This window comes from Hypomesus transpacificus, chromosome 11 (genome assembly GCF_021917145.1).
Source record: "Hypomesus transpacificus isolate Combined female chromosome 11, fHypTra1, whole genome shotgun sequence".
Taxonomy (NCBI): domain Eukaryota; kingdom Metazoa; phylum Chordata; class Actinopteri; order Osmeriformes; family Osmeridae; genus Hypomesus; species Hypomesus transpacificus.
Window position 1 is genome coordinate 16,351,851 of NC_061070.1, and position 27,460 is coordinate 16,379,310.

The window sequence follows — 27,460 nt, forward strand, 5'->3', positions numbered from 1 at the left end:
CCACACACGGATCCTAATCTCAGCTAATCAGGTCAAATCATTACCCCGGGTGGACTGGACATGTGGGGAGGGGGTCTGTGTGTGTGTGTGTGTGTGTGTGGGAGAGGTGTGTATGATCCCTTTCTCCCATCGTACCAACACTAGTTACTGGGTGTATCTCTGTTAGCCTCTAAGCTCTGCGTAGCCAAGCCCAAATACGGCACACACAAATACAAACACCAACACACACACACCCATCCACACACACGTTGAGTGTATTGGACTGTATCAAAACAGTTATAAACTGTACGGTATACAGATAGCTCTCTATCTAAATAGGGGTGGGGGCATGACAGAAGGGCTGTTTGTTGGTTCTTGTGCTCATACACTGGGAGGAAGAAGTCATCTACAGCACCTTCACTGTCTGGCTGCTCTATTTACACTCACATCTGTCCAACTTTCTTTGTCACCTCTACAGCCTGCGTATGCATCCACAGTCTTCATTACTTTCCATGAGAGCTTGGGCACACCCCCACTGATACGCAATCAATTTCACACTCAGATAGAGAGCGATCGAGACAGAGAGAGAGCTGAGATAAAAACATAGAGAGGGTAGATTCTTTTAAAATGGGTTTTTGGAGAATACGTGTAAGAACATGGGCTCAAATTGCTATTTAATCCATTAATATATTTTATCTGCACACGTGTTGAAACAACCACCTCCACATACATGTGCAATGCGTTCAATCTCGCCAACATCACAAACACTCGACTATCCCCTGGGATTCTCATGTCAAGGTTGACTACAGGTAATCCCCGCATGTCCAAAACAATACACCTAATACACTTCTCCGTGAAGCTGACATATACTTGAGGTAAGCTGCGATGGGGGAAATCTTGGGCCGTCCGAGGGGAAATCCACATGGAAATGGGCCAGGGGATGAGGAGGCAGGAAGGAAAATGGGAATCTAATTTGTTTTGGTGTCTATAGCAACAGTGAGTGCAGGGTGGCAACATACAACACAGTTTATTTTGGGGAAAGGGGAGAGTCCTTAAGTAACAGTTAAGTATTCCTGTTTGGTCTCAGTCTCCCTGAACACTCCAATACCAGGGTTGAAAGAGGGCAAACGGCTGACCCAGATGCCATCACAACATACACTTAACATCCTTCTGTTGTCTACTTGTATAGAGAAAAACTCGGTGTCGTACATCCATGTATATTTTCCATGATCCTGCAGCGCGAATAAAGCACACTGCAGCTGTTTCATGTATTCAGGTAAGACCAGCCCCTCTCCACAAGGGCCCACACTGGGGACAGGGTTGTGTGTGTGTGTGTGTGTGTCTGCGTGTGTGTGTGCATGTCTGTGTGTGTGTGTGCATGTCTGTGTGTGTGTGTGCATGTCTGTGTGTGTGTGTCAGCTTCCAAGCCTCCAGCCTTAGTAACAATGGCAGGGGCTTTGCCTGGATATCAGTTCCTCTTTCCAACCTGCACTGCTGCAGAGCGACACATGGGATTGCCTTTGTGTTGCTTTTCCACCTCGGCAGGGGCGAGGCTTAGCGTCTGCTTGTTACTATCTAGAAGCCGGCCCTTTCAGCGGAAAACACAGAAATCAAATTGCTCCAGCCCCCTAAAGATTGTCTAAATAAACATGACTGTGCTCTCCAGTCGTGGCTCTATGACTAGGCTGTGTGCATGTGTGTTGTGGTTTTCAAGCACACAGTACATCTTACTCCATAAAACACCGAAGGTAGAAAGATTGAAAAAAGGATTAAGAGGTAGAGAGGGCAGTCCAAACATGGTGCAGGTTAAAAGTTTGTATAAATACATTTGAATCAACAATATGTATTTTCATTCGGAAACATGATTACTTTCAGATCCCAAAAAATCAAACGTTGAGCAAAGATTCAAACATGGTCATAGCGCCATGTCCCTGGGCCAACATGCCCGTGCTCTTTACAGAGACAACTTTTTCTCAGCAAGCCAACTCATTTAGTGGTTCGATGAACCCAGTTGATGTGATAGGCTGCTACGTTGCCTAAAGCCTTGTGATCTCCGTGTTTGTATCTGGAGAGGACTGTCGTTCATGACTCACTCTGAGAACATCCCCTCTGGTTGGATAAACACAAGCGTTGTATGGTAACAGTCATAAACGGCGGACTGGGAGACATTTTCTGCTCTTTTTATGGTCTGGGACGGACAGCAGGCTGATGCAGGAGTTATGATTCCAGAGGAAAATCATTAGATGAAGGTTCATCTGCAGATGTTCATGATGCATTCGGTGTCACGGCCACAGCCGTGCCCCCCTATTGTTTTTGGTTTTGCCCTGCCCTAGTGTTTCCCTGTCATTGTCGTCACCTGTCTCGTTCAGTTGTCGTTAGTTTCATTGTGTTCACCTGTGTCTTGTTTGTTTCTGTGTATTTAGGTTCCTGCTTTGTGTCCAGTCTTTGTCTTAGCATTACCCTTTGTCACTGCGTGTACCCTGTCTGTTTCCTGTTTTGAGAATTAAACCTGTGTTCCTCGCTATGCCTCGGTACTCCCCTGCATTTGGGTCCAACCCCACCTCACGTCGTGACATTCGGAGGGACAGACGCTACACCCAACAACGGTATCAATTAATCCCAGTTAATGAAAGAATTTATCATACTTTGGCAAAGTTGATCTGTCTACATTTTGTGTAAACACAAAATTGAATTAGATTCCTATCGATCTTAGGGCTTTCTTGTGAAATTTATCATTCATTGTTGATGAGAACAAATTCAGTTTTTAAAAAGGTCGATAGAAAACTATTTTGATCACTTTTTTCTTCTCCATCGCAGATTCAGTTCCTCTAAAAGCGAGGTTTACCTCAACAACAACACATTTATCTACCTGCTACAAAGTAGTCATTGCAAGAATGTGGACTATCAATCATTTGGGGTGGGTCAAGCTCAGTGGTTAGAGCATGTGAGAGCAGATCAAAAGTTTGCAGGTTCAAACCTGGCCTGGATCGTACATTGCTTTGGATGAAAATGACTTAAGAAATACATGATCATTAAGAAATACATGATCATTATTATGTCAGAGATCAACCACCCAGCCAATAGTAAATGCCCCCAGGCTCATAGCAGGAAGTACTGAATCAGTATGAGTCTTGATTGAGGCACACTACATCTAGGTATAGATATACTAATACTGTATCCCAGTAATGTAGAACTACATACATGCCAGAGAGAGAGAACAATCCGCAAAGTCGTTTTGAGAAAAACGTCAAACCCCCAATGCATGAAACTGTCCTCAATCAACACAAAGCTGAGGAAGGAGACAAGTATTTTACACCTATTTTCATGTCCTCGCTCTCTCTAACAGCCAGTCAGTATGTTCAAGGCCAAAACAGCCCGCTCGCCAAACCTCATGCAGCCTTCACACACTCCCATCCAGTACTTGCAGAAAGCGTTGGCATAGCAACAGGAAGAGGAAAGGAGAAGCCCCCCCCCTTTCCTCCCAACACACACACACACACTCCCACCCAGCCAACCCAGCCATCCTCCCACACCTGTTCTTCCTCTCTTTATCCCTCTAAAGAGCGTCTCCTGTGTTCTGTAGCTTCCCTGGAGGAGCCATGGCAACCCGGTAAGGGTGAAACCCTGACGTGTCAGTGCGGACTCAGTGCCTTCACGTGTGGCACGTTCTCCCACACTGACTTCCGTGTTTTGTGCGTCTGTGCTGAATTCTGCACGGGAAAAACCAGTCGCCAGTCCTGCGTGCGACAGGGTTTTTCCAGAACCGGTTGGCTCTGAGCTGAAGCCACGGAGCGTCGGGGTCCACTGTGACCCGGGGCCTCTCTGGAGAGCTCAGCGGCAACATAACAGGCGCTTTGAAAAGCGGGGCAGTGTGGAAGTCCTCCGGTTATATTTTGGAAGGAGTTTGTTCTGGGACTTAATTAGGAGGAGCCCAGCGTTTTGAGAGGGCTAAGCGCCTCCGAGCTGCAGTCTAATAAGTAGGACGACGAACACAACTCCCTCAATTACCTCTGTTCAAACGGGGACGATCGGACCCTGTTTTTTTTTGGCTCATCCGTTCCGATTATTTACTTATTCATTGATGTGCTCCTTGGGTAACACGAGGGTGGGTATCTCGGGAGAAGCCTGCTATTTTACATCCATCATCTGCCCCAGGTTGCTGAGTTAGGCTCTGCAGCACAGTGCTGCAGCTCGGGTATAGCTGTGCAGTACAACTACCGGAAGGCCCGGAAGATTCTGGTTTCAAGCCCCGACTATATGGAGATGTTGGGACTGATCACCATCACCTGGGTAGCTCAGACACGTAGCTACAGCGGGCTGTCACTAGGAATTGGAGCAGAGAAGGACCCTAGCTGTCGAGGCAGGTGAACCTGCATGGCACCACAGGAAGGCCTTTAAGCTACAGCTCTCCTGGAGGCCTGTAAAACAAATCTTCTCAAGTCTTGAGAAATCAGTCTCAAGGCCAAAAAGACCGTTGAGGTAATCTTCACCCCGTTTATTTCAGGAGGCACAGCCGTGTGTGCTGGCAGGCCCGGCCGTTCCTGGACAGCTCGTGTGCCTTGCGGTGCGGGATGTGGCGGCTGGCTCGGCCGTGAGGATAGGCCATGGATCGGAGCTTACCTGCAGTGCTTGTGAGGGCCGCTCAGAGTCTCGATGACGAAGCATTCTCCGTCGTTCAGGCAGTATGCCAGGTCCCTCTCGTGGCACGGCTTGAAGTGCTCCGAGCGCAGAGGGGGGATGGTGGGAGCCGCTGCAGGGGAGGGGGAGGGGGAGGGGGGGGAGGGGGAAAGGAGACTTTAATTAGAGCACGAGAAAAAGGAAGCAGCACAAGGAAACGGGATCAATGATTTGCACCAAACACATCAGCTACGCCCACGACCGTGTTTCAAAACCGTCATCGACATCACCTTGCCTAGAAAGTACATGTCAACAAATCACAGTGCATCCATGATCAGTCACGCACATATAACAACTCCTAAACATTTTCCCCCATGAAAACCAGCCTGACATTCCACCTCTGGCTCCACAGCCACACCCTGGTGCTCCTGGTGCTGCCTGTGGAACGGCATGTCATCTCCCAACAGGCTATTACTCTCTCCTCAAGGTTCCATTATGGGCGAACGAGAATGAGCTGTCGTATGCTGTGTTGAGGCTAATACTGGCGCCTCTGTGTTTGTTTAGCCGGTGCTACGTCACCGACTGGAAGATGAATGAGGGATGGGTAATAATCTGTCTGGCTGTGATTAATATCGTCAGAGAGGTACACAACAGTTTGGGTAACTTGACTCCCCTGTCTCTCTGAGGGTGATTAATATCTCCAGGACTAGCTTTGCCTCCTAAGGTCTGTGGGGGAGGAAGTCAACTTTGCAGATGTAGCCTGGTTTAGTGACGCACTCCTGTGATGACGCATACTGAGCAATGAGAGTTCACGTCCGAAGTTGAGCATTTGCAGTCAGAACCCAAGGATCTGATATATTTTTCAGATTGCTTGCCACCCAGATAAAACCCCCAGAATGTGCACTTCACTTATGCTAACTAATGATTATCCTATCGTAATGCCAGCAACTGTGCTTTGAGCATTAAGAGGCGAGACCAGGTAACATGAGGGGGAACAGTCGACTTGAAGATGTGGAGCTGATGCTGCGTTGATTAGGCTCAAGGGGCAGGTGATGAAGTTAAAAACAGCGATAATCAGGCCAGATGCCTGAGGTCATCCAAACTATGATATATGAGCATATGAGAACCGCAGGATGTGTGTGCGAGGAGGGGCGTGTGTGTTGTGGAAACCACTGAGGAAAATCGAGGTGAGCCGCATATAAGAGTGTGTGTGTGTGTGTGTGTGTTTAACTCGGTATTACAGTACAAGGACAGCACGCAACCCATCTCAGGAGGGATTCTCTGCACACACGACGGTGGCTGCACTCCTCCTCTGTGACACTGGGCTGTTTACACAGAGGCTGGAAGCTGTTAGAGACTATTAAGAACGTTGTGTCTCCTCAGGTGAGAACCAGACCTTTACTTTCTGGGCCACCTCTCCACGGACCAACTCGCTTTATATCGCTATCTTTCTCTCTCTCTCTCCCTCTCTGTCTCTCTCTCTACATCTCTCTCTACATCTCTTTTTATGTTTTTCTTCATTTCTCTCCACAAATCTCAGTCTCTTTCTCTTTGCCTTTCCTTCTCTTTCTCCCCCTTTCTATGTCTCTCCCTCCCTCGGTCTCCACTTCTCTCTCTCTCTGAGTGTGCTGGTGTTGTGCGAGGTGGTGTTAGAGGAGGTTAAGGGATGAAGTTCCCGCGGGCACGCCGGTAATGGCGTCCGTCTGTAGTGCCGCTCCCCCAGAGTGCCTTGCAGGCTGACGGATGAAGTGAAGGTCGTCGACCATCGATCGCACCACGAGCGACATCCAGCACGACACAGGATGAGGACAGGGAGAACGAGAAGAAATCTAAAGTGACAGAGGGTTTCCTGTGTTGTTACACTTAGTGTTTGTAACGGGGAGTGGTGGTCAGTGTGGTATCTACAAGTACGCCAGACATCAAAGGTCCATCCAGGCGTCAGAATGCATTAGCGAGACAACACGTTGCAAGGACTGTAGCGGAAATTACTCACACACAGTACGTTAAACAAAGTTCTCCGTCTTTCAGAAAGGCTTTCTCAGTGAAAAGTATTTACAGTAATTACCCTCTCTGGCCCATTTGTAAACTTGCATCATTAGAGAGGATGCACTTTTGTGTGGGTACTTTCTACATAGCTGTTGTTGTAGTTAGAGTGAGGGTCCTTGGTTGTGCAGGGTAGGAACACACACAGATCTTGTGTTCCCTGTTCCAACGGTTCTGCCCCTCGGTTCTCCTTGGCCCTGTGCACCTTAGACAACACAATCCTTTTTATACCTCGCATGGTGCCATTAGCTAGATAGTCTAAAAAAAGAGCTTCGAGTGTAAAAACGAATAATTGGCTTTCCCAATAACTTTTAATGGACTTGTTTTCTTCTTTCTTTTTGTCTTATTCTTTGTTGTTGCTGGCTTAGACCGCTGCGCTGTGACATGGTCATCTCTCCCTCAAGCCACTTTTCAGCCCTCCATCCTGTGTTCTGTTCCTCTGTCCCCATGTAGCCCACATACACCACAACAACCCTGCAGTCACCCCGACAGGGGTCACTGGCAATTTCCTGCTTCTAAAGGAAGGGCATGTCACCTCCCCTCCCAAGCAGGAAGTGGCCCTCTGCTGTGTCCTGAGAGGCAACAATACAACTGCAATCTCCTTGGGGACAATGGGCAGGTCACAGTGGGTAGCTGTAAGCATGTGTGTGAATGTTTATGTGTGTGTCCGTGTGTATGTGTGTGTGTGTGTCAACCCTACAGCCATTCTCTTCCACTGTTCCCCATTCAGCTGCTCCCATCACATCTCGTGTGTGTCTGTGTGTCTGAGGAAGTGCCACAGATGGACAAATTAAACGCTAAAAGCAGGAATTTGTTTTCAGGAATCAAAGACAGACAATTGTTTTTCTTCAGAAGAGAAAATCTGAAAAAACATGGGCACACACGTGCGCACACACACACACAAAGACACACACACAAAGACACACACACAGGCACAACAGGGAGGTCTGCTAAAAACATTGAAGTACCTCCTTAAAGCCTATCTCTCTACTTCAGTAATCACTTTCCTGTCCTTTCTGAATGTAGAATCCAAAGGCAACAGAGAGCTGTTCGTGCATGCAGTGGAGGCAGGGTCTATCCATGGCATGACTGCTCCACACGCTCCTGTAAAGACACCAGCCAACCTTCCACGCAACCTGCTCCAACCTTCCACCCATCCTGCTCCAACCTTCCACCCATCCTGCTCCAACCTTCCACCCATCCTGCTCCAACCTTCCACCCATCCTGCTCCAACCTTCCACCCATCCTGCTCCAACCTTCCACCCATCCTGCTCCAACCTTCCACGCAACCTGCTCCAACCTTCCACCCATCCTGCTCCAACCTTCCACCCATCCTGCTCCAACCTTCCACCCATCCTGCTCCAACCTTCCACCTATCCTGCTCCAACCTTCCACGCAACCTGCTCCAACCTTCCACCCATCCTGCTCCAACCTTCCACCCGACCTGCTCCAACCTTCCACGCAACCTGCTCCAACCTTCCACCCGACCTGCTCCAACCTTCCACCCATCCTGCTCCAACCTTCCACCCATCCTGCTCCAACCTTCCACCCGACCTGCTCCAACCTTCCACCCATCCTGCTCCAACCTTCCACCCGACCTGCTCCAACCTTCCACCCATCCTGCTCCAACCTTCCACCCGACCTGCTCCAACCTTCCACCCATCCTGCTCCAACCTTCCACCCATCCTGCTCCAACCTTCCACCCATCCTGCTCCAACCTTCCACCCATCCTGCTCCAACCTTCCACCCAACCTGCTCCAACCTTCCACCCATCCTGCTGAAAGCTGCTCTTCTACAGGAGCCGGCGCTCATGAACTGGGAGCTCCTGTATTTCAGAGAACATGCTGGAAGTCTGCAATCTCTCTGTCTCTGTCTCTGTCTCTGTCTCTCTCTCTGTCTCTCTCCTTTTCAACCTGCACACTTCCTGAGCACTCTATATTCAGATCAATGTTAGCTCGGCTGCCTGGTAAAGCTGGTCGATGAAAGACGAGAAAGAGAGAGGGGGAAAGAGAAAGAGAACAGGATTTGGGGAAATATGGCACCGTGCTGACCAAGGGTACCCTGGGTTTAGATTGCCCAAAGGCTATGTTTGAGTGGGTTTGTGTTTGTGTGTGTTTGTGCATACATGTGGGAGTGTGTGGGTGTGTGTTTGTGTGTGTTTACAAACCAAAGCAGTCATGCAAAACCCTGGTTTACTGCATTGCAGAGGCTTGTGTACGAACATGATGAGGATATGTGTGAACAGGCATATCTTCTTTCAGCAGCACAGCAACGCAGAATAAATCATACTTAGACAGGAGATACATTAAGCCCCCTATATGTAGTTCACTGTATGTATTGTGTACACCATTCGTTCTGATGAACTACCCACACAAATACAGTTTGCAAAAATATGTTAGCATCAGAATGGTACCATTAGCGAGTGATAATGAGCTGACAAACCCTCTCTGTAGACTGCCACTCAGCACACATCTCTCAGCTCGGAGTGTGTGTACTGTTCATGTATGTCTCTAGACTAAAACACCAGGTCCAAGTGGAAGTTTCCCATTGGTGGGATTCCAGTGGAAAAGGACCAGAAATAAGGGGGTTATTGTTCCTTGAGATCTAGTTGCCTCCCTGACGAAGGCTTGATGCCAAAAACACGCCAGTTTGTTTTAAGATTCAACACGACCATGCTGCGACAATCAAGTCATTCGACTTGTTTTAAAAGAGTGCCTCGGAGCTTTCTTGCATTTACAGCACACACCTCTTAGCGTCTGCTGCACCTCACGGCCGGTCCAGAGCCCCACACACCCTCTCCCTCTGTGCTGTTCAGTACCACACATCAAGCGCACACATAGGCCAGTGTTTACATTTACATTTAGTCATTTAGCAGACGCGTTTATCCAGAGCGACTTATAGTAAGTACAGGGACATTCCCCCCAAGGCAAGTAGGGTGAAGTGCCATGCCCAAGGACACAACGTCATTTGGCACAGCGGGGAATCGATCCTGCAACCTTCTGATTACTAGCCCGACTCCCTCAACGCTCAGCCATCTGACTCCCAGTTTTGGTCGGCCAGCCTGTCTGCTAATGCCACTATCACTATGCCAGGCGTGAGTTCTGCTATCCAGCCTCTCTGTCACACACCGGCGCTCCGTGGATCGGGGCCGGGGTGAGAGTTCAACTCTGGATGTTATCACACGGCTTCTCCAGTCTGGTCCTCTGGTGCTCTCTGGAACGCAGGGCGACCAGTCCAGCGACGCGTCAGAGCCAAACACTTCTCTCACAAGCCGCGTCGAGTCTGGTCGACGGAGACCACGGTGAAAGGATGGAGAAAGGAAGGGGGTGCAGAGGAAGAGAGGGAGGCCAAGGAGAAGGAGGTGAAGGAGAGTGCCGATATGAAGAAGGAAAAAGAGAGCTAGCGGAAGAGGGGTGGAAAGGAGATGGAGACAGAGTGAGAAATAGGAGGGTTATTGTTCCGTGAGAATAGGTTTTTGATGACGTAAAGGGAAATCGATGAAAAGCGTTAAGATGTGTCCGTGCATGTGCTTTTAAAACGTCATGTATAGAATAGTCTAGTCTACTTCCACATCAATGTCAATGCACTTATATAATCAATGAAATCTACCATTTTACATTCAAAGCTTCCCAATGAAAGCCAGCGACGCAGACAGAAAGGATTCAGCCTAAACTCACAGGGGCAGATTTCAAGGTGAGTGTGGAAGCTGACTGGAGTCTGAAAGCCTACAGTATGCCTGCTTCTGTGGGAATAACTTTCATGTTTGACCAGTTTGTATGAGTGTAACAGGCCACTGTTTGAACTGTCTGTGGCACCCTCCCCCCCATTCTTCTTCTGCCCCCATTTCTCTCTCTCTCTCTCTCTTCAATCTCACCCTTTCTGTCACCCCCCAACCCCCCCCCCCCCCCCCACACACACACACACACATCCACCCCACACACACTCAAACAACCATCAGAATTTCAAAATCGATTTGCCAGTTTTCTCCAGCCGCCCCCTCTCCCCCGAAACAGAGTGTGAGTTTCTTAATTAGGCTCAAGAGGAAGTTATTACTTTTGGGACAGGCTCAATTGTCTTCACTCCGCAGCATCAATGGCTCTGGGCTCCTAATCATGCCATCCACAGATAGGAGGAAAGGAAGGAAGAGACACAGAGAGAGAGACAGAGAGAGAGAAAGAGAGAGAGAGACAGAGAGAGAGACAGAGAGAGAGAAAGAGAGAGAGAGACAGAGAGAGAGACAGAGAGAGAGAAAGAGAGAGAGAGAAAGACTTGTAATGTTACTGTTAGCCCAATCATCATCTAGATACGTCTATCAAAATGAAGACAGATCAGTAACCCCATTATATTGTCAAACGTCCGTTAGACAATCTGGGGTGTGTGTGTGCGTGTGCATGTGTGTGTGTGTGCATACTTGTGTGCACGTGTGCGCGCGTGTGTGTGTGCGCGCGTGTGTGTGTGTGTGTGTGGGGTCTCGGGGAGGGCTGAGGGAGAGCGGCCTCCTGATGAGAGGAGGACACAGTGGGGAGGTGATGACTGGGCGGCAGCTTTAATAGGCATTAACCTTCCTGACACACTGTCTGCGAGTGGCACACGGGCTCTCACTGACCTGAATACTGATTGGGCCACAGGAGGGGGGAGGCTGGGATGCTCACCTCTGATTGGATGGAACAAGTGAGCAGTAACTCTGGCCGGCAGAGTTACCGCGGGTAGACATTGTGTTGGAAAAGAGAGAGAGAGAGAGAGAGAGGGGTAGAGAGAGGGAGAGAGGGAGACAATGAGAGGTTGGGAGAGAGAGAGCAAGAGAGAGAGCAAGGAGAGAGAGGGTGGGAGGGACTTGTGTGTAACGCAGAGCCCTGATGTGCGTTAGTCGAGTTTGTTTGCACAGAGCTAAACACCCAGCACCATCATATTTAGGGCATCAGTTTGGCTTTGGGGCTCTGAATCTATTATTTCCAACATGTTGAGTTCAGAATCATGTATGAGAAAACAAAAACAAGGAAATGAAGGAATCTAGTTCTTGTGGGACTGGAGATGCATTGACACCAGTCTCCAACCAAGCATACAAATCCGTGGCCTACAGGCCCCAGAAAAGACAGCAAACTCCAATTACCATCCTCAGTCACACAGCCACACAGAGTATTGTAATAAGCCAGACGCCTACGAAGCATATTTGGAATCTGTCCTCGCAGGGAGGATGGGTGAGGGGGATGGTGGAGGAGAGGGGATTGGGGGTACGGGAGGGGGGGGGGGGGGGTGGAGGACTGGGGAGGGAGGAGGGGAAAGGAGGGGAGGGAGAGGGGGGGTTTCTGGATCTCTTCCCTTGATCTCTCCCTTCCTCTCAGCCTGTCTCTCACAGCAGGGCTCCAGCTTAGCAATGACAGAGAATTATAAATCTGAGACAGGAAAAGCACAGAGACACACACACAGACACGCACAGACACACACACGCACGGACACACACGCACACACACACGCACAGGCCCATGCCATCTCCAAGGAACCAACAACCCCGTTTCAACAACAAAACAGTTGTGAAGAACCAAGATCACTTCATAAGAAACTAAAGGACAAGGAGCATTACACAAGCTCACTTAACTGCTTCAAAAGTCACTGCAAACTGTACACACGCCGTTCCTCAAACAGTGTTGACTGCAGCATTCCAGTGCAGTTACTGGTACTTTCAAAGAAAGAGAGGGCAACAGTAACCTTGGGAGTTATCTAGCCTGTGTAGCGCTCTCTAGAAGGTTCACTGTGTTTTTGATCAGGGCCAGCATGACTGAACTTGGCTAACTGCGTACACTGAGAGCCTTTGCTAAAGCCAGACCCATGGGGACTGCCGGACGGTTTGCCCTGTGTATCCAAACATGCTGGCTTGTAGGGCCACATGGACCCATGGAAGGAATGTGACATGACGCATAAGAATGCTGAATTAAGTGCCGGTCTTCAAGGGCTTTGTTTTCACGTCTGTTTCCACATGTCGTTGTAACTGTGTTTAGGGCAGGGCTCGAAAATACAAATGTACATTTTGGGGTCAGGTTTAGTTTGGGACGGTTCATTTTGCACTCTAGGACAGGACTGAAACAGTGAGGAAAAAACATAGTTGCGAGCCTTGGGTGGTCTCTGATGTCCATGTTGTTAGCATGTTACTGTTCTTCTGCGAGAATCAGGCAGCTTTGGAAAGACTTGATTCTGGCGCCCCCTGTGTTGTAAAGGTGTATCATGAGCAAAACTGAGGGACTGTAATGCACTGATATGTGTGGGCAAATACACACACACACACACACACACACACACACACACACACACACACACACACACACACACACACACACACACATACACACACACATACACACACAAATAGACACAGACACACAGACAGATACACAAACAGACACACACACAGACACATTCACACACACAAGCACTTCTGCCTCGCTCAAACGTCAACACCCAGCAGCACGCAAACAGCAACCCTGCTTCCATGGCTGCTGGAGTGTCCTCCTGGACAGGCAGGGCCTTGTCCCTCCCCCCTTTCTCCCACCTCCTCCCCTTTCTCTTTCTCTCTCTGCTTCCTCTCTCTCCCCTCGACCTCCCTCCCTCTTTCTCAAACACGCTCTCTCTGTCGGTCAACTCATTGTGTTCACTGTCCGCCTGCCCGTCTAGCTCAGCTTGGGATGAAATGAACCGAGGACATCTCTCTCTCTCCCTCTCCCTCTCTCTCTCTTTCTCTCTGACTCTCTCTCTCCTCCCCCCCTCCTCCCCATCCTGCTCCCTCGCTTTTTCACGCAGACTCAGGTGGCGAGGGGGCGGACAAATCCATCATAGTGACACGCTATCTGTGAGTCATGGATTCACTTAATGGTCATGTGATCACCTCTCCCTGTGTCTTCACCTTGACATCTTTGTTGCTGTCCTTGTCTGTCAGTCAACCTTCTGCTACCCATTCTTTATGACAACAGTGATTAATGGGCACAGAAATCCCAGCACAGAACAGCAGGTAGCTGTGCACCTTTATCAAATGAACATTCGAAATAGATAATGGCGCTGTGTGCATTCAAAAAGGCACCTGCAACCATGTACTCAAATCAAATCCTGTTTTTTGTGTTGATCACTCCCTCCCTCTCTCTCCGAAACATCTCTTTCTCCCTCTTTCTCTCCATTTCCTTCATTTTGTGGTTCTCAACTTGGCCAGCCCCCCCAGGCTAAAAGCTGTGCCAATAAAAGGTTAATGTGTCAAGCATTTAAAGTGATGAAGGGGAACTGGGGACATATTGAATACATGTAATGAGACTGGTGTACGCAGAGGAAATCTTTCAGACTGCAGGCTTGACACGAGTGCCAGGCCGCTAAGACGAGGACGGACCTAACAGAGACACACATGCAGCACAGGGGGGAATTTAACCTGCAAACTCTTGATCTTCAGTCAAATGCTGTAACCATTGAGCTTCACCCTCCTTTCGGCTTGGCAGCTGTCACAATGAAACTCCACTCCCCCAAAAATCTAAGAAAATCCATCCAGCACATGTTTGAATTGTTACTGGCGGTGTTCGCAGATTGCATTTATGTTATACTGCACATGTAGGATCATTTAAATATAGTCAAAACATACACCTATAGAACGCAAACGATTCAAACAGCAGGATTTATGATGCTGGGGAAATAGGAAAAGGCTGCAATGAGAATGTTCTAGGAATAAACACAAGAGTGCTGTGTTTGCATGAAATGCAGGAAGCCAGACTATCCCGGACTTCTCACCAGGTAATTTCAGAGCAAACTGTCCTGCCAAAGTAGGAAATCGCTGGTGGAATTGCGGTGAGAAGGAAAGTAAACACAAACATCAATCCATTATTTGTATTTATTCTGTTCCGTGGCGAGAGATAGGGGATGTTTTTTGTCCTTCAAGTGTTGTTTAGGAATACATATAATCACCTATCATGCCCCTAAGCGTGCCAGATCTCTGGGTAGAGTTCTCCCAAGCTCCTTCTCCTCTCTACCTCTTTCTCTTCCTCCCACCCTCCCTCTCTTCACTGCTCATCCAGTATTCATGATTTCAAATAAACGTGATGTTTGCCGAAAGTGGTGATTGCTTGCCGAGGGGTGGGTTGTGTATGTGTGCATGTGTGTTGGGTTGACGTGCACGGCAGTTCAGATTAGGGATGGATGAGGGAACGGCCTGCGGAGAAGTAAGACAGAGCTAGACCAAACAGAGTGAAGACTGTTCAGGTGAAGAGCACCTGGATTTAGTTTGGTGTCTTTCCTGCATGACTGAACAGTGAAGCATCACCTGGGAGATGGTGACTATAGGTACATGCTGCACACACACACACACACACACACACACACACACACTTCTCAAATAACCACCGGTGGAACATTTCCCACCATCTAGTCTCCCATGAATCATAAAAGCTCATCTCAGGTTCCTTGTTGTCCAGAGCTGCCAAGTCATACACACACATATATACCCCCCCACACACGCACGCACACACACACACAAACACACACACACCACACACACACCCTTATTTAGCAAGCACACATTACTGAGAAGAGCTTGCAGTCTTAACTTTCTCAACAACCTCTACTCTTATTCTCCCAGTGTTGCAAGAATCTAAGATCCATCCAAGCCTCGTGTCTGGGCATTACTGCTTATCTGTGAAAAAAGTGCATGATGTGTGTGTGTGTGTGTGTGTATGGTATAGAGTGACAGAAAGAGAGGGGAGAGGGACAAGGGGGAGGGGGGAAAGATGGAATAAGAAGAGAAAGTGAGGCATGAGAGAGGGAGACAGAGAGAGATAGAATAAAAAAGAGAGAGGAGGAACATTGCTCTGCTATCATATCTGTTATGGTCATGTCCTCTCTGAATCATCTCGCATCAAAGCACAAACGCAGACACACACCACACTTGTCTCCACAGACTCCTTCTTTCAGAGAGAAGATCATTTCCACCATAACCAGGCTTTGTCTGCCAATAGAGGTAGCTCAGTTCACTGTCAGCCATCACAAGGAAATGGATGGCAGGAAGTAAACACTAGCCTCGAGTGGAAGTGTTTGGTAGCGTGTCCTGGTTGTTGCAGAGTTCTGCCAGGACCATCCTGTACTGAGAGCCGCACTTACTGTCCAGGTGGATCAGAAATAGTTACAGTAATAGCTGTTCCTGGGGACCGCTGGACTTGGGCTTGACACCTCTTTTATCCCACAGCTGACAAACACCACACACTTTGGACTGGTATGACAGGGAAAGACACAGCTAGGGAGGGAGGGAGGGAGGGAGGGAGGGAGGGAGGGAGGGAGGGAGGGAGGGGGAGGGAGGGAGGGAGGGAAGGAGGGAGGGAGGGAGGGAGGGAGGGAGGGAGGGAGGGAGGGAGGGAGGGAGGGGGAGATTAGGAATAGAAAGAGAGAAGCATTCATCCATATCTGACACGTAACGAAGGGAAACATGGCGTTCTTGCAGAAGCCAGCAGATAAAGGCGTGGGTGGATGTGAGGTCACCACACTTCCCAGACAGCGGGAGAGGGAGTCAATGGATCCTCCAGCAGGAAGACAAATACCCAACAAGACTAAGCTTTCTCACAGTATCTGTCCTGGGCTGTCCTGGACCGCACATCCAGCCTATCTGACAGGCTGGATGTGCAACTGTGTCTGTGGTCGAGATCAATGCAAGCTCTTAGGCGGCTGTTACTGTGCTGGGTGTCAGTCAGTCACCCGATCACACAGACAGTTACTGAGTAAGCCCATCCATCTATCCATCAATCTATCTATCTATCAATCAATCTATCCATCCATCCATCTATCTCTCAGCCCAGCAGTCTGTGCATCACTTTATAATCCATTTAGTACATTAGTATAATTGCAATGAATCTGACCGCTGTGGATGTTGTGATTTGTTGTCAGTGAGCTTTTGAATCTGAACCACTCAGAGCAGAACATACCACTCAGAGCAGAACATATCACTCCATTATGTCTACCACCACCCCTGCAGCCGGCACAAACCACTGTAATGTTCAGCACGGTCTAGTACATTATTTGCCTTCTAAACATTCAGCTTTGCCCTGATGGTATGAGCCTTGTTAGTAAATCTTATTTCAATCTGGCTGGTGCTGGGGGGGGTGTGTTCTCCTAGGGATCAGCACGCGCTCGCATCTTCAGCTACCTAGCTGGCTCAGCTGTTCTGAGGCAGGTGATTCTGCCTACCCCCCCCCCCCCCCCCCCCCCCCCCCCCCACACACACACACACACGCTCTTCTCACCCCCAACCCATCTTACTGGGAGACTGGGGGGTTCCAGCATTCCCACCCTCACTTAATAAGCATGTTTGGTGGTCTGTCCGTAAACACCGCAGCGTGAATCTGCAGGAGGGGGAGGTGCCGTAGCTCTGCCAGGATGTTAATCACCCCATCCAGGAGAGGATGTTGTCACAAGGTTGGGTGATGTAAATGTGGTAGTGTGCACCAAAAATTGGCTGGTATCAGCAGCTTTTTGAGCCTGCCTCTGGCCTAGCGTAGCCTAGCCTTACCTTGCCTTGCCTAGCCTAGCCTAGTTTAGCCCGGCAGCTACACAGAGAAACACAGCCCTGAATGTAAAGCTCTGATCCTAGACAGAAACATGCATAATGCATCCATCTCGTTTTCGAGGCCGAGTGAGATCTGTCCACGGCACGGAGAGAGAGCTTCTGAGACTGTGTTGAATCGAGCCGTTTCTGTGTTCGCCGCTGGAGAATCTTTGCATTGTCAAAAGCTAGATAAGCGTTTGTTTGTTATTTAGTTTGAGTTAGTTCTCTCAACACACACTGTGAGGGAGAAAGTCCCACCTAATTCACCAGGGAAAGTTCTAGACTTAATTGTCCTGCTATTCATTGCTATGCTCCTCTGAATGAAGATTTTGAATTTAACCATCAATTATATATTTACTGGCTCGGCAGGTGCCCTGGGTTGTGAGCTCAGCTAGGATAAACTCTCCACATGAAACAAACACGTGATCACACCTTGCTCCTACAGATGTGTGTGTGTGTGTGTGTGTGAGAGACAGATTTTTGTGGTAAGTGCGGTACCTGTGGTGTTCATACTAGATTTGCTCACAGTTTGATTGAGGCATGCACCAGAGTCTAACCGCTGAGTTCTTTAAATAAATCCTTCTTCTCTACAGTGACTGAGCAAACCAACCAACCATATACTGGAAACATTTATTCTTTGTCCCATTTTCCTAAAAGCTTCTGAGTAAACAAATAAAAAAAGAAAACACAGCATGTCAAACCCAGAGAACACTTCTCTGATATACAGTAAGTACAGGAAACCAAGAGTAAGACAGTAGTGCTATCTGCTCACTGAAGGTAGGCCCATATCAACCCAGCCTCTATTGAGTCCATTGTGGAGCTAGCCTCCTCTGGTACCCAAGTGGAGCTACAGAGCTGGCTGCTTCATGCCACACCTGGCCTGCCAGGTCACCCCCCAGCCCCACAGTGGGTGGGTGTCACCCCGGGTGGTGCTGGCACTAACGCCACCAGGAGTAGAGGTCAGCAGAGATACGGGACCTCTTTAAATACCTCAGGCCCAAACGGACCCACAGTGACCCAGCCACAGAACCTATTTATATCATCTTATCTCACTCATTTCAAATGGGATGATTACGGTCTGTCTGGCACACTGCACACATCCATTTAGTTCAGCTGTGTCCGATTTACTTCTGAAATAAGCTTTCTCTCTTTGTTCCCATGTCTGCCTGCCTGCCTGCCTGCCTGCCTGCCTGCCTGCCTGCCTGCCTGCTCCCTCCCTCCCTCCCTCCCTCCCTCCCTCCCTCCCTCCCTCCCTCCCTCCCTCCCTCCCTCCCTCCCTCCCTCCCTCCCTCCCTCCCTCCCTTCCTGCCTGCCTGTCTGTCTGTCTGCCTGTCTGTTTGCCTGTCTGCCTGTCTATCTGTTTGCCTGTCTATCTGTTTGCCTGTCTATCTGCCTGCCTGTCTGCCTGTCTGTCTGTTTGCCTGTCTGTCTGTTTGCCTGTCTGCCTGTCTGTCTGTCTGTCTGTTTGCCTGTCTGCCTGTCTATCTGTTTGTCTATCTGCCTGCCTGTCTGGCTCCTTTTTTCCCCACTCACAAACACATTATCTTGATCATTATCAGTATATATCTCCCTTGCCTAATTTGTGTGATTGTGTCTTTTCAATTCCGCTCTCTTCCTCAACTCCTGTTGTCTTTTCAGCCTTTCATTGAATTCGGCCAGCGGAGCTATTTCTTTTTCTTTCACAATCGATCTATGCAAAATTACCTCCACTTGCTTCCAAACACTTGCTTGAATGCCCTTGCTGAACTTTATCTTAAACAAAATGGATAAGAAAGTTTATTATGAGGTTTTCCATTTGAGAAGTTGTGTGTGTGTGTGTCTGTGTGTGTCTCACTCAGTAAGCGAATATAGATTCACACACTTGGCAACAGCCTGTCAAATACACAAACATAACCAGTGCAGGAAAACACAAAGGTCAAACAGCGGACAGTGTGCCATGGAAAAGGTAGACAGAATGAGAGAGTCAGTGAGAGAGAAGAGGGAGGGAGAGAGGCAGAGACAGACTTGGGATGAAGAGGGGGGAGGTAGGGAAATAGAGACAGGCTCATCCACATCACTTGTTAAGGCGTCATATAGAAATACAGATTTTGTCTTTGAGACAGTTTGACTGACGGTTAGCGTTGAGCATCAGCTCGGATATGGGCGAAGGTTGACACATTCAGCGGTGCATGGGCGTGCTTTGAAGCATATCTTGGCAACACTTTACAGTAATTTAAGATTTTTGGTGTTCTGTTTGGGCTCTGCGGTTGTTGTTGATACACTTCCTAGGCGTCCCACATCCCATCGATGCTATCAGGGAAGCCTTGTCATTGATCCCCCAATATCTCAATCAGGATTCCCCCAAGCCCTTCTCTTTGGCTCTTTGTGACCCCTCACCCCCTCCTCCTGCCCCCACCCCACCATCTCCAGCCCATTTCTCCTACCACATGGCCTCCAGGGCTCCGAGTGGGGGGTCAGAGGACAACGCTATCCTTCAGTTACTCAATTCTCACTGGCTTGCCAGCTCAGCAAGTGTGGGTGTATGTGTGTGTATGTGTGTATGTGTGTGTGTGTAACAGGCAAGTGGACGACAGCAGCCGGATGCCCGGGACTTCCTGACTGCTCTATTAGACCCAAATGTCAGTGTCTCCCCAGCCAAATCAGGAAAAACAGCCCCTGTATCCTGTGCATTGGACCGCAGCTTCAGGGGCACGGAAGACAGCCTCCTCTTTCATCTCTCCGCGCCCTTCTCTCTCTTCACTCTGCTCCCCCATGTTCTCTACCCTGCCCCTCTCTGCTGCTCTGCCCATCCATCTTAGCCTGCTTCTTACCTTCACTCCCGGGCCCGCCCCTCCACACTAGCTCTCCATCTTTTGTAGAACTTTCCGTCTCTCTGTGGCTCTGTCTCTCTGTCTCTCTGTTTCTCTGTCTCTCTCTCTCTCTCTCTCTCTCTCTCTCTCTCTCTCTCTCTGTCTCTCTGTCTCTCTCTCCACAATGTATTCCCCTTCTGCCCCTCCCCGTCTTATTGCTGTCCCTCACATAATAAGATATATATATATATATATATATATACATCTGTTTGCGCTACACAGTAGACCAGAGCAATAGAATACGTGATGGCAGGTCATACTCCCAGATCTTTCATTGCACCATGCTGGGAAGTTAAGAAGTCAAGAAGCCGGTATGGGTGGACTGTTCCATCAGTATGTATGCAGTGTACCTCCTCAGATTCTCTCACCACTGTGTGTACTTAGCAGGGATGAAGGCTAACCCTGTTCCACTAGATCGTGGGTAGATTAGGACAACTGCAGTGCATAGAGTTAGCAAGAACATCCTCCAGGAAGAAAATTAACAATTCACTTTGTCCTTTTGAAATTTAAAGATACGAGTTTGTGTGTAAAACATTTAAAGAGAAATAATGGCTTTCAGGCTACAGTACATTTGTCAGAGGAGCTGTTTGGAGTGCTGTCAATTGAGTGCCATTTAGTTTATGTGCAATACAGTGTGAACCCACAACCCCGCTCATCAACAAAGCTGAAATGGAAATAAATAAGAAAAAATACCCCAAAAGATTTTAATTGAAACTCTCACTAACGATCTGGGAAGAAATCAACGGGAAGCAATGAGGGGGCAGACTCTGCGAGGAGGAGAGGAGGAGAAGGGGGCAGGTGGGAGAGGAGGAGATAAGGAGAGGAGGAGAGGAGGGCAGGTGGGAGAGGTGGAGAAGAGGAGAGGAGGAGAGGAGGGCAGGTGGGAGAGGAGGAGAGGAGGGCAGGTGAGAAAGGAGGAGAGGAGGAGAGGAGGGCAGGTGGGAGAGGAGGAGAGGAGGAGAGGAGGGCAGGTGGGAGAGGAGTAGAGGAGGAGAGGAGGAGAGGAGGGCAGGTGGGAGAGGAGGAGAGGAGGGCAGGTGGGAGAGGAGGAGAGGAGGAGAGGAGGGCAGGTGGGAGAGCAGACAGGAGGAGAGGAGGGCAGGTGGGAGAGCAGACAGGAGGACGGTGAAGGAACGGCGCGCCGGTTCTCCGTGTTGCAGCCATCTGTGAGGTTCCACGGCCCATTTCACCCAGACGTCCGCAGACGTCAGACACATCCTGACTTCCAACTCGGTTCGACTCCCAAATGCAGTTTGGGAAAGCAAAATGAGGCTAGCGAATCAGGCGGACGTAGCAGCCGGAGAAACGACACGCCGTTGTTATTAGAGAACAGTCCTCCGCCGTGTTCCGAATAAGAACCCTCAAGATGGTGTCGTTGCCAAATGACACCATCTAACATTGTAGAACGACTCACGGAATCAGCTCATGCCCCCGGAGACCCTCCCCGGGAGATGGTTACGCTCAGTCAGTAAATGTACAATAGTTTGTTAAAGTTCTTTCAGTCCTGCTTGTTCAGGGCACTTTAAGGAAAGACACGCCCGACTGTGTAGCCCGAAAACATCCGACTGGTGAAGCTTTATGAATGTAATCTCCCCCCAAACGACACCATGAGCACGGTCACCCTCTGTGGGAGCATCGACAATAGCGGTCTTTTCACATGTGTATGTGATGTCTATCTGCCAACCACATCATCTACTGCTACACCCTATTTATGTTTATCTTGGCAGCCGACGGCCTAGTCCACTAGATCGCTCACAGCAAACCGTTTTTCATCGCCAACTTTGAAGAAATGGTGCAGAGCTCTTTGCTTCATACCCCTCCTCCTCCAGCAGGAGCAGGGAGGGGGGGGAGCAGGGAGAAGTCTCCAAATGTGTTCCTGAAGCCGCTCTCCTGGCCCCATGTCTTGCGTAATTAGAGCGTGTGCATAATAGATGCCTTGAGTCCTCACACATCCACTGTGCACTGTGTATGTTCGGTAACAAAATGGCGGAGATCACCATACCGCAACCTGGCCTCAGAGAAACCGTGGGTCACTGCCGGTCGAAGGGGCCCAGAGCTATGTATTATTGAGCTCTGCCCTTGGCAGGGAGACTGGGAGAGACAGAGAGGATAAAGGAGTTGGCAGATGGGGCTTGTGCGGATGCTGGCAGCACTCTGTGTTGGGTGTGTGTTGGTGGAGCTGGGGGGAACACAGTAAAGTTACTATCCTGTAGCTGACTGTTTTGAGGCAGAGTTTTGTTAAGGACACGGGTATTGTCAGTGTGATTCACAGCAGCACCTGTTAGATGGGACTGAGTCGATGGTCACTTTCCCGGCCTCCCTCCATCTCTCTCTGTTTCTTGTATATTATTGAGCGTCTGTCGCCCTCCTCTCGTTCTATCCTACAGCGTTCTCTCTTATGTCCTTCTTTCCTCTTTGTGCTGATAAGGGGTTACATCTCTGACCTTTCGGAAGGGGCAGTCTGAGTCTAAAACCGTAATCAGTCGTTTTCCTCAGTCTTCGTATCGAGGCTTAGTCAAATGAAATCCTGCCCCTCGTTCGAGTTTTCTGCTTTGTGTTATTGCATCGAGACCTCATACTGGCAACTTATATTTTATTTGGCAACTTATATTTTATTTGGCAACTTATATTTTATTTGGCAACTTATATTTAATTGTATATTTTATTTAAATTGTATTGCTAGTTTATGTATCCTTAGTATAGTTAGACACAAATTAAAATTTGAATTTAAGATTCCTATATGTTTATTGTATGCACCTTCCTGCCAAAGCAAATTCCTTGTCTATGCAAACTTTCATGGCGAATAAATCATTTTCTGATTCTGATTTCTGATTCTTATTTATCTCTCTTTCTATATCTCTCTCTCGCGCGCTTTCTCTCTCTTTCTCCCTTCCTTTCTTCGGCGCTCTGCCATTTCATTTTGCTTGTTAGAACTGCAGAGCCTGTAAGCTATCATGTCCAATTTCACAGTAGGCAGATGAGAAGAGAAGCGATAACAACAGAAGGGACAGTGTAGACCAATCAGAGAGCTCGAGAGACTCTGTCAGGAATGTTCAGATGCCTCCGGAATGTCAGTCAAACTCAGCATCACCTTCATCGTCCACTGGAACACCAATACACCGAGTAGCCAGGAAATATCTATAAGAAATCTTTAAGAGTATTGTGCTCTGGAAGGTTTGTGTTGTTACCTTAATGTACATCCTAATTGGTTGGTATTCTGAGAAGGTGGAAATCCCTGAAATAAGTCAGTGTGTAGCAATAATCAATACTCATACTTGAATAAAACATGGTATTGCCTGTGTTTTCCCTCTCTCTCTGATAATCAACCCCTCTTCCTCTAATCAAAACATGTTTGTGCTTCACAAATGCTATTTCCCATCCTACTTTCAGATCTTGACTCCTTCACACCTCCACTCCCCTCTCTCTCCCCCATTTCTCTCCTAACCGTAGCTCTCTCCCCTCCCCTCTCTCTCCCCCATCTCTCTCCTAACCTTAGCTCTCTCCCCTCCTCTCTCTCTCTCTCCTCCCCTCTCCACCTCCCTGTCCAGGGTTACAGCTACTTGTTTATTCTCATTAGCACTCCATGCTCCTTTTCATTGTGCAGGTAGGTAAGATAGTTTGTCAACCCTCAAAGGAGAGTTAATCCCTTTTGCTCTGTGTGTGTTCATGTGTGTGTGTGTGTGTGTGGGTGTGTGTGTGCGCGTTCAGGTTTTCAGGGATAACACCAGATTTAACACCAGATTGCTACACCAGGTTCATGGTTAATCACATGGCTACCTGGTTAATTGAGGGATGGTCTACCCCCCCATTACTAACCCCTTCAATCTGTTGGAATCTATCTGTCAGAGGGTGTGAGAGAAAGAAAGAGAGAGTCCAAGGATTTCACAGAGATGAGACATCTGGTTCATTGTCCACACGTCTCTTGGTACAAAGGCACAGAGTGGTTCCTTGTATCATGGAGATATGACAGCCATTAGGCATGTGGGTCTAGGGTAAGGGCTGAGGTCGTATTAATTCTCGGCTCTGCTTTTCTTTTTCTTTGGCTATCTGCTGTGCAGAGGGGATAATCGATGACTGGTCCTTCTAAACACAACAATTACACCTGAGGTTTTAAAAGGCTTAGCTGGCTATTCGGCTATGGAGAAATCAATGGGTGGCTTGGATGAAGGCGACCAGCTGTTATTATTGGATATGAAGCCAGTTTGACGTAACCATCGACTGGTCGGAGATTGTCTCAGGCCTCTCAGTCCAGCAGTGATCCTGTGATCTCAGGCCTGTTCAGTTAATAGCGGGTTCTGTCCCTGCTGCTTTCTGAATGCGTGCCTCCTCTGCCGTCTTTTTGAAAGTTTTATCCTCTTGAGAACGTATTTTACTTATGCTTCCGTTCTGGCTGCAAAGCTTTTGACGCTAGCCTTCAATCCACGACTTTATGATGCAAAACACAGCCTTGTGGCTGTCAAGAAATGTGTGTGTGCATGAATGTGTGCATGTGTGTGTGTGTGCATGAACGTGTGCATGTGTGTGTGTGCATGTGCGTGTGCATGTGTGTGTGTGCATGTGCGTGAGGTTGAAAGTGCTTTAGCGTCAGAGAGAGAGACTTGTGTGTGTGAGAGTCTCAGAGAGAAAATGGAGAAGAAAAATAGATTCAGAGTCCATTACACGCGGGCACACAGTCCAAATAGCAGGTAATAGAACATCTCCAGACCTTGGCTATAGTCTGACCAGAGCTGACAGACCAAAGCAATATATCTGAGGCACTCTGAGCCAGATACGAGCAAATAAACACACACACACACACGCGGATCCCAGATGACTTGATTAACTTTCTTGATTTTACGGACTTGCCGAATTGACTTTTACTTCTCCTGTCTGACCTCTGTGTTTCATCAGTTGCAGGCTTTTCTAACACAGAGCGGACGAATGGAACATCATGAGCTACAGCAGGCGTCAGCTAATTATTTACTAGATCATCATCCTCATTATTGTGATCTAGTTGTTTGAGGGTGTGTGTTTATGTGTGTGTGTCTAATTACATACACTGGGAGATTGTAGTTAATGCTGTTGTAGAATTCCCCTAAAAAGTATCCTCCCTGGAGCTCTAATGTCTTAATGTACAGGACTACAGACATACCAACACACACCTCACACACACACACACATACACGTACACATACACGTACACACACACACAGTGTTATGTGATCTGTTTCTTCCCAACTCTAATTCATACACATTATTCCCATTCTATTTGATGTCTGCTAAGCCTATGGTTAGATGCCTGAATTACTGTTTCACTGCTAAATTCATCCACGCTGTACTGTCCAGGCAGCGGCTCAACATCAAAGGGCACTTGAGGGTGTAAAATTACATTGTTATGTAACAAGCCAATTATTTGTACTGCCATTCAGAACTGAAGAATAATACTGTCAATAGAGGACCTGTTATAGAGAACACTGTGATGCAGTACTCAAGTTAGCATAGGTTTATAAGGTTAGTATAGGTCATGTATGCTACTGGTTGCACTATCAGTAATATTGCACTATTGTACTTCACTTGTCTTAGGTTAGTATAGGTTTATAAGGTTAGTATAGGTTACTATGTGTATTATGTGTATTTAGAGGTTTAGTATACGGTATTGAATATGGTATATTATTGTATATTAGGAGGTTTACTATATTTGTGCTTATCATAGATGTAATATATGTTCTGTGTACTTGCGTTGTCTTGTCCTTAGAATTCCAGTGCCCAGTCTGACCCTGTGTTGTTCTGTGCATCTGACAATACAATACTTGAACTTGAACTTCAGTTTCAGTACCTACGAAATTATCACAAGTACGGCAACATGTTTCAGCACCATGGACAGCAGTATCAGGATAGCAGCATGTTCCAGCACCATGGACAACAGCAACGTGATAGCAGCATGTTCCAGCACCATGGACAGCAGCAGCATGATAGCCACAAGTTTCAGCACCATGGACGGCACGACCAAAGGAACAATGCGTTTCAGTACCATGGACAGCAGCATCAGGATAGCAGCATGTTTCAGTACCATGGACAGCGCCACCATTTCCATTCAAAAATGTTCATAGCGAATTTGTATACTCGAAACATCAATAATGAAAGGACCATCCAAGTGTACCCGTATAGAACAGCCTTTAAACAAACCAAGACTGTGTCAATTCCAGTCGGAAGGTCTGACTTCCTCTGACTAAGAGCCAAACCAAGAGGCATGTGTTTAAATCTCAACTGTGAACATGAGATGAATATGAACACATCAAAACAGGTATGTCAGCGTGGTAGCGTGAAGGTATTAGCTTGACCTGGGTCCCCTGTGGAGAGACCGAAGACCATGGAACCATTACACGGCTGGGCGGGTAGACGCGTAATGGTCACTGTGATGCGTATCAATGACAACCAAGCCTCCAAACCAACAGACGCGGGGCACTCAACGTGTTAGCTCTGGGCTGTTAGAGAGGGAGAGAGACGCGGGCGAGGGGGGGGGGGGGGGGAAGAGAGAGAGATTTACAGTCTCCAAGGGGGAGGTGTTTGTTGGGTGGGGGGGGGGGGAGCAGACCATGCATGGCTGGGCAGATGGGTTTTATTGCAGACCAACAGACACAACACACTGAATCGATGGAAATTACCCCATCGCATTCATCATCATTATCTGGGCAACCTTAGCGTGGTCGCTTCCACCAACACGGTCATGCGAAACGACCGAGGGTGGACAAGGCATCATTAGCATGCTTTATTCTAGCATTGGGGCCCATTCAGAATGATGGATCAGCACTAATGCACTGCTAGAATGTTGTATGCGCGTTTAAAGAGTGCAGGCCAATATGGGGGATGAATGATCATGGCTCACTTATGTTTGGCTTAATCTCATCATGTGGAGTTGAACATTTGTCTGATCTAGCTCCAAACAAATGGACTGCTAGATGACTGAGCCAGCCAGACAGCCAGACAGACAGACAAGCAAACAGGCTACCTGTCACTGTGGGGGTAAATAGTGTGAGAATAGACCAAGAGGGAGGTTAAGGGGGTTTGATAGAGGAAAGAAAGAGTGCTGTCATGGTGCCCACGGCGCCGGTTCGCCCATCTGCGTCACCGGGATTCTAATACGCACCTGTTTTGTGTTGGGACTAATTAGGACGGCTATATAAGCCGAGATGTTTCTGACTTTGCTGTGGAGTCTTATTCTTGTTTCATGTTAACGGTCGTGTGGCGTCTGACCTTTTGTTTTGTGAAACAAAAGTAAAGACCTGGTGCGCTTTCATTCAAAAGAAGCTGACTCCTTGCCTGCTTTATTAATGGCATGTGACACCGAGCCGTGAAGCAACTGAAACACCGAGGCCCCTGGCAAACTATCTCCCCACTAAAAAGACAAATCATCTTGTGCTTATAATTCACTCACACA

At 48.2% G+C, this 27,460-nt stretch overlaps 2 protein-coding genes across 2 annotated transcripts in view; one reads left to right on the plus strand and one right to left on the minus strand.

Annotated features, from left to right (window-relative positions):
- LOC124473779 (pro-neuregulin-3, membrane-bound isoform) overlaps window positions 1–5,048 on the minus strand; it is a 67,676-nt gene extending 62,628 nt beyond the window's left edge. Inside the window, exons 1-2 of the mRNA XM_047029454.1 lie at window positions 4,988–5,048; window positions 4,600–4,729 (exon numbers count right to left, since the gene is read on the minus strand). Of these exons, the coding sequence (XP_046885410.1) occupies window positions 4,600–4,729; window positions 4,988–5,048 (191 nt within the window). The remainder of the gene's footprint in view (window positions 1–4,599; window positions 4,730–4,987) is intronic.
- A 20,850-nt stretch (window positions 5,049–25,898) lies between these two features.
- The window catches only part of srbd1 (S1 RNA binding domain 1), a 28,271-nt gene continuing 26,709 nt past the window's right edge, over window positions 25,899–27,460 (plus strand). The window contains exon 1 of the mRNA XM_047029455.1: window positions 25,899–26,088. Within this exon, the coding sequence (XP_046885411.1) occupies window positions 25,899–26,088 (190 nt within the window). The remainder of the gene's footprint in view (window positions 26,089–27,460) is intronic.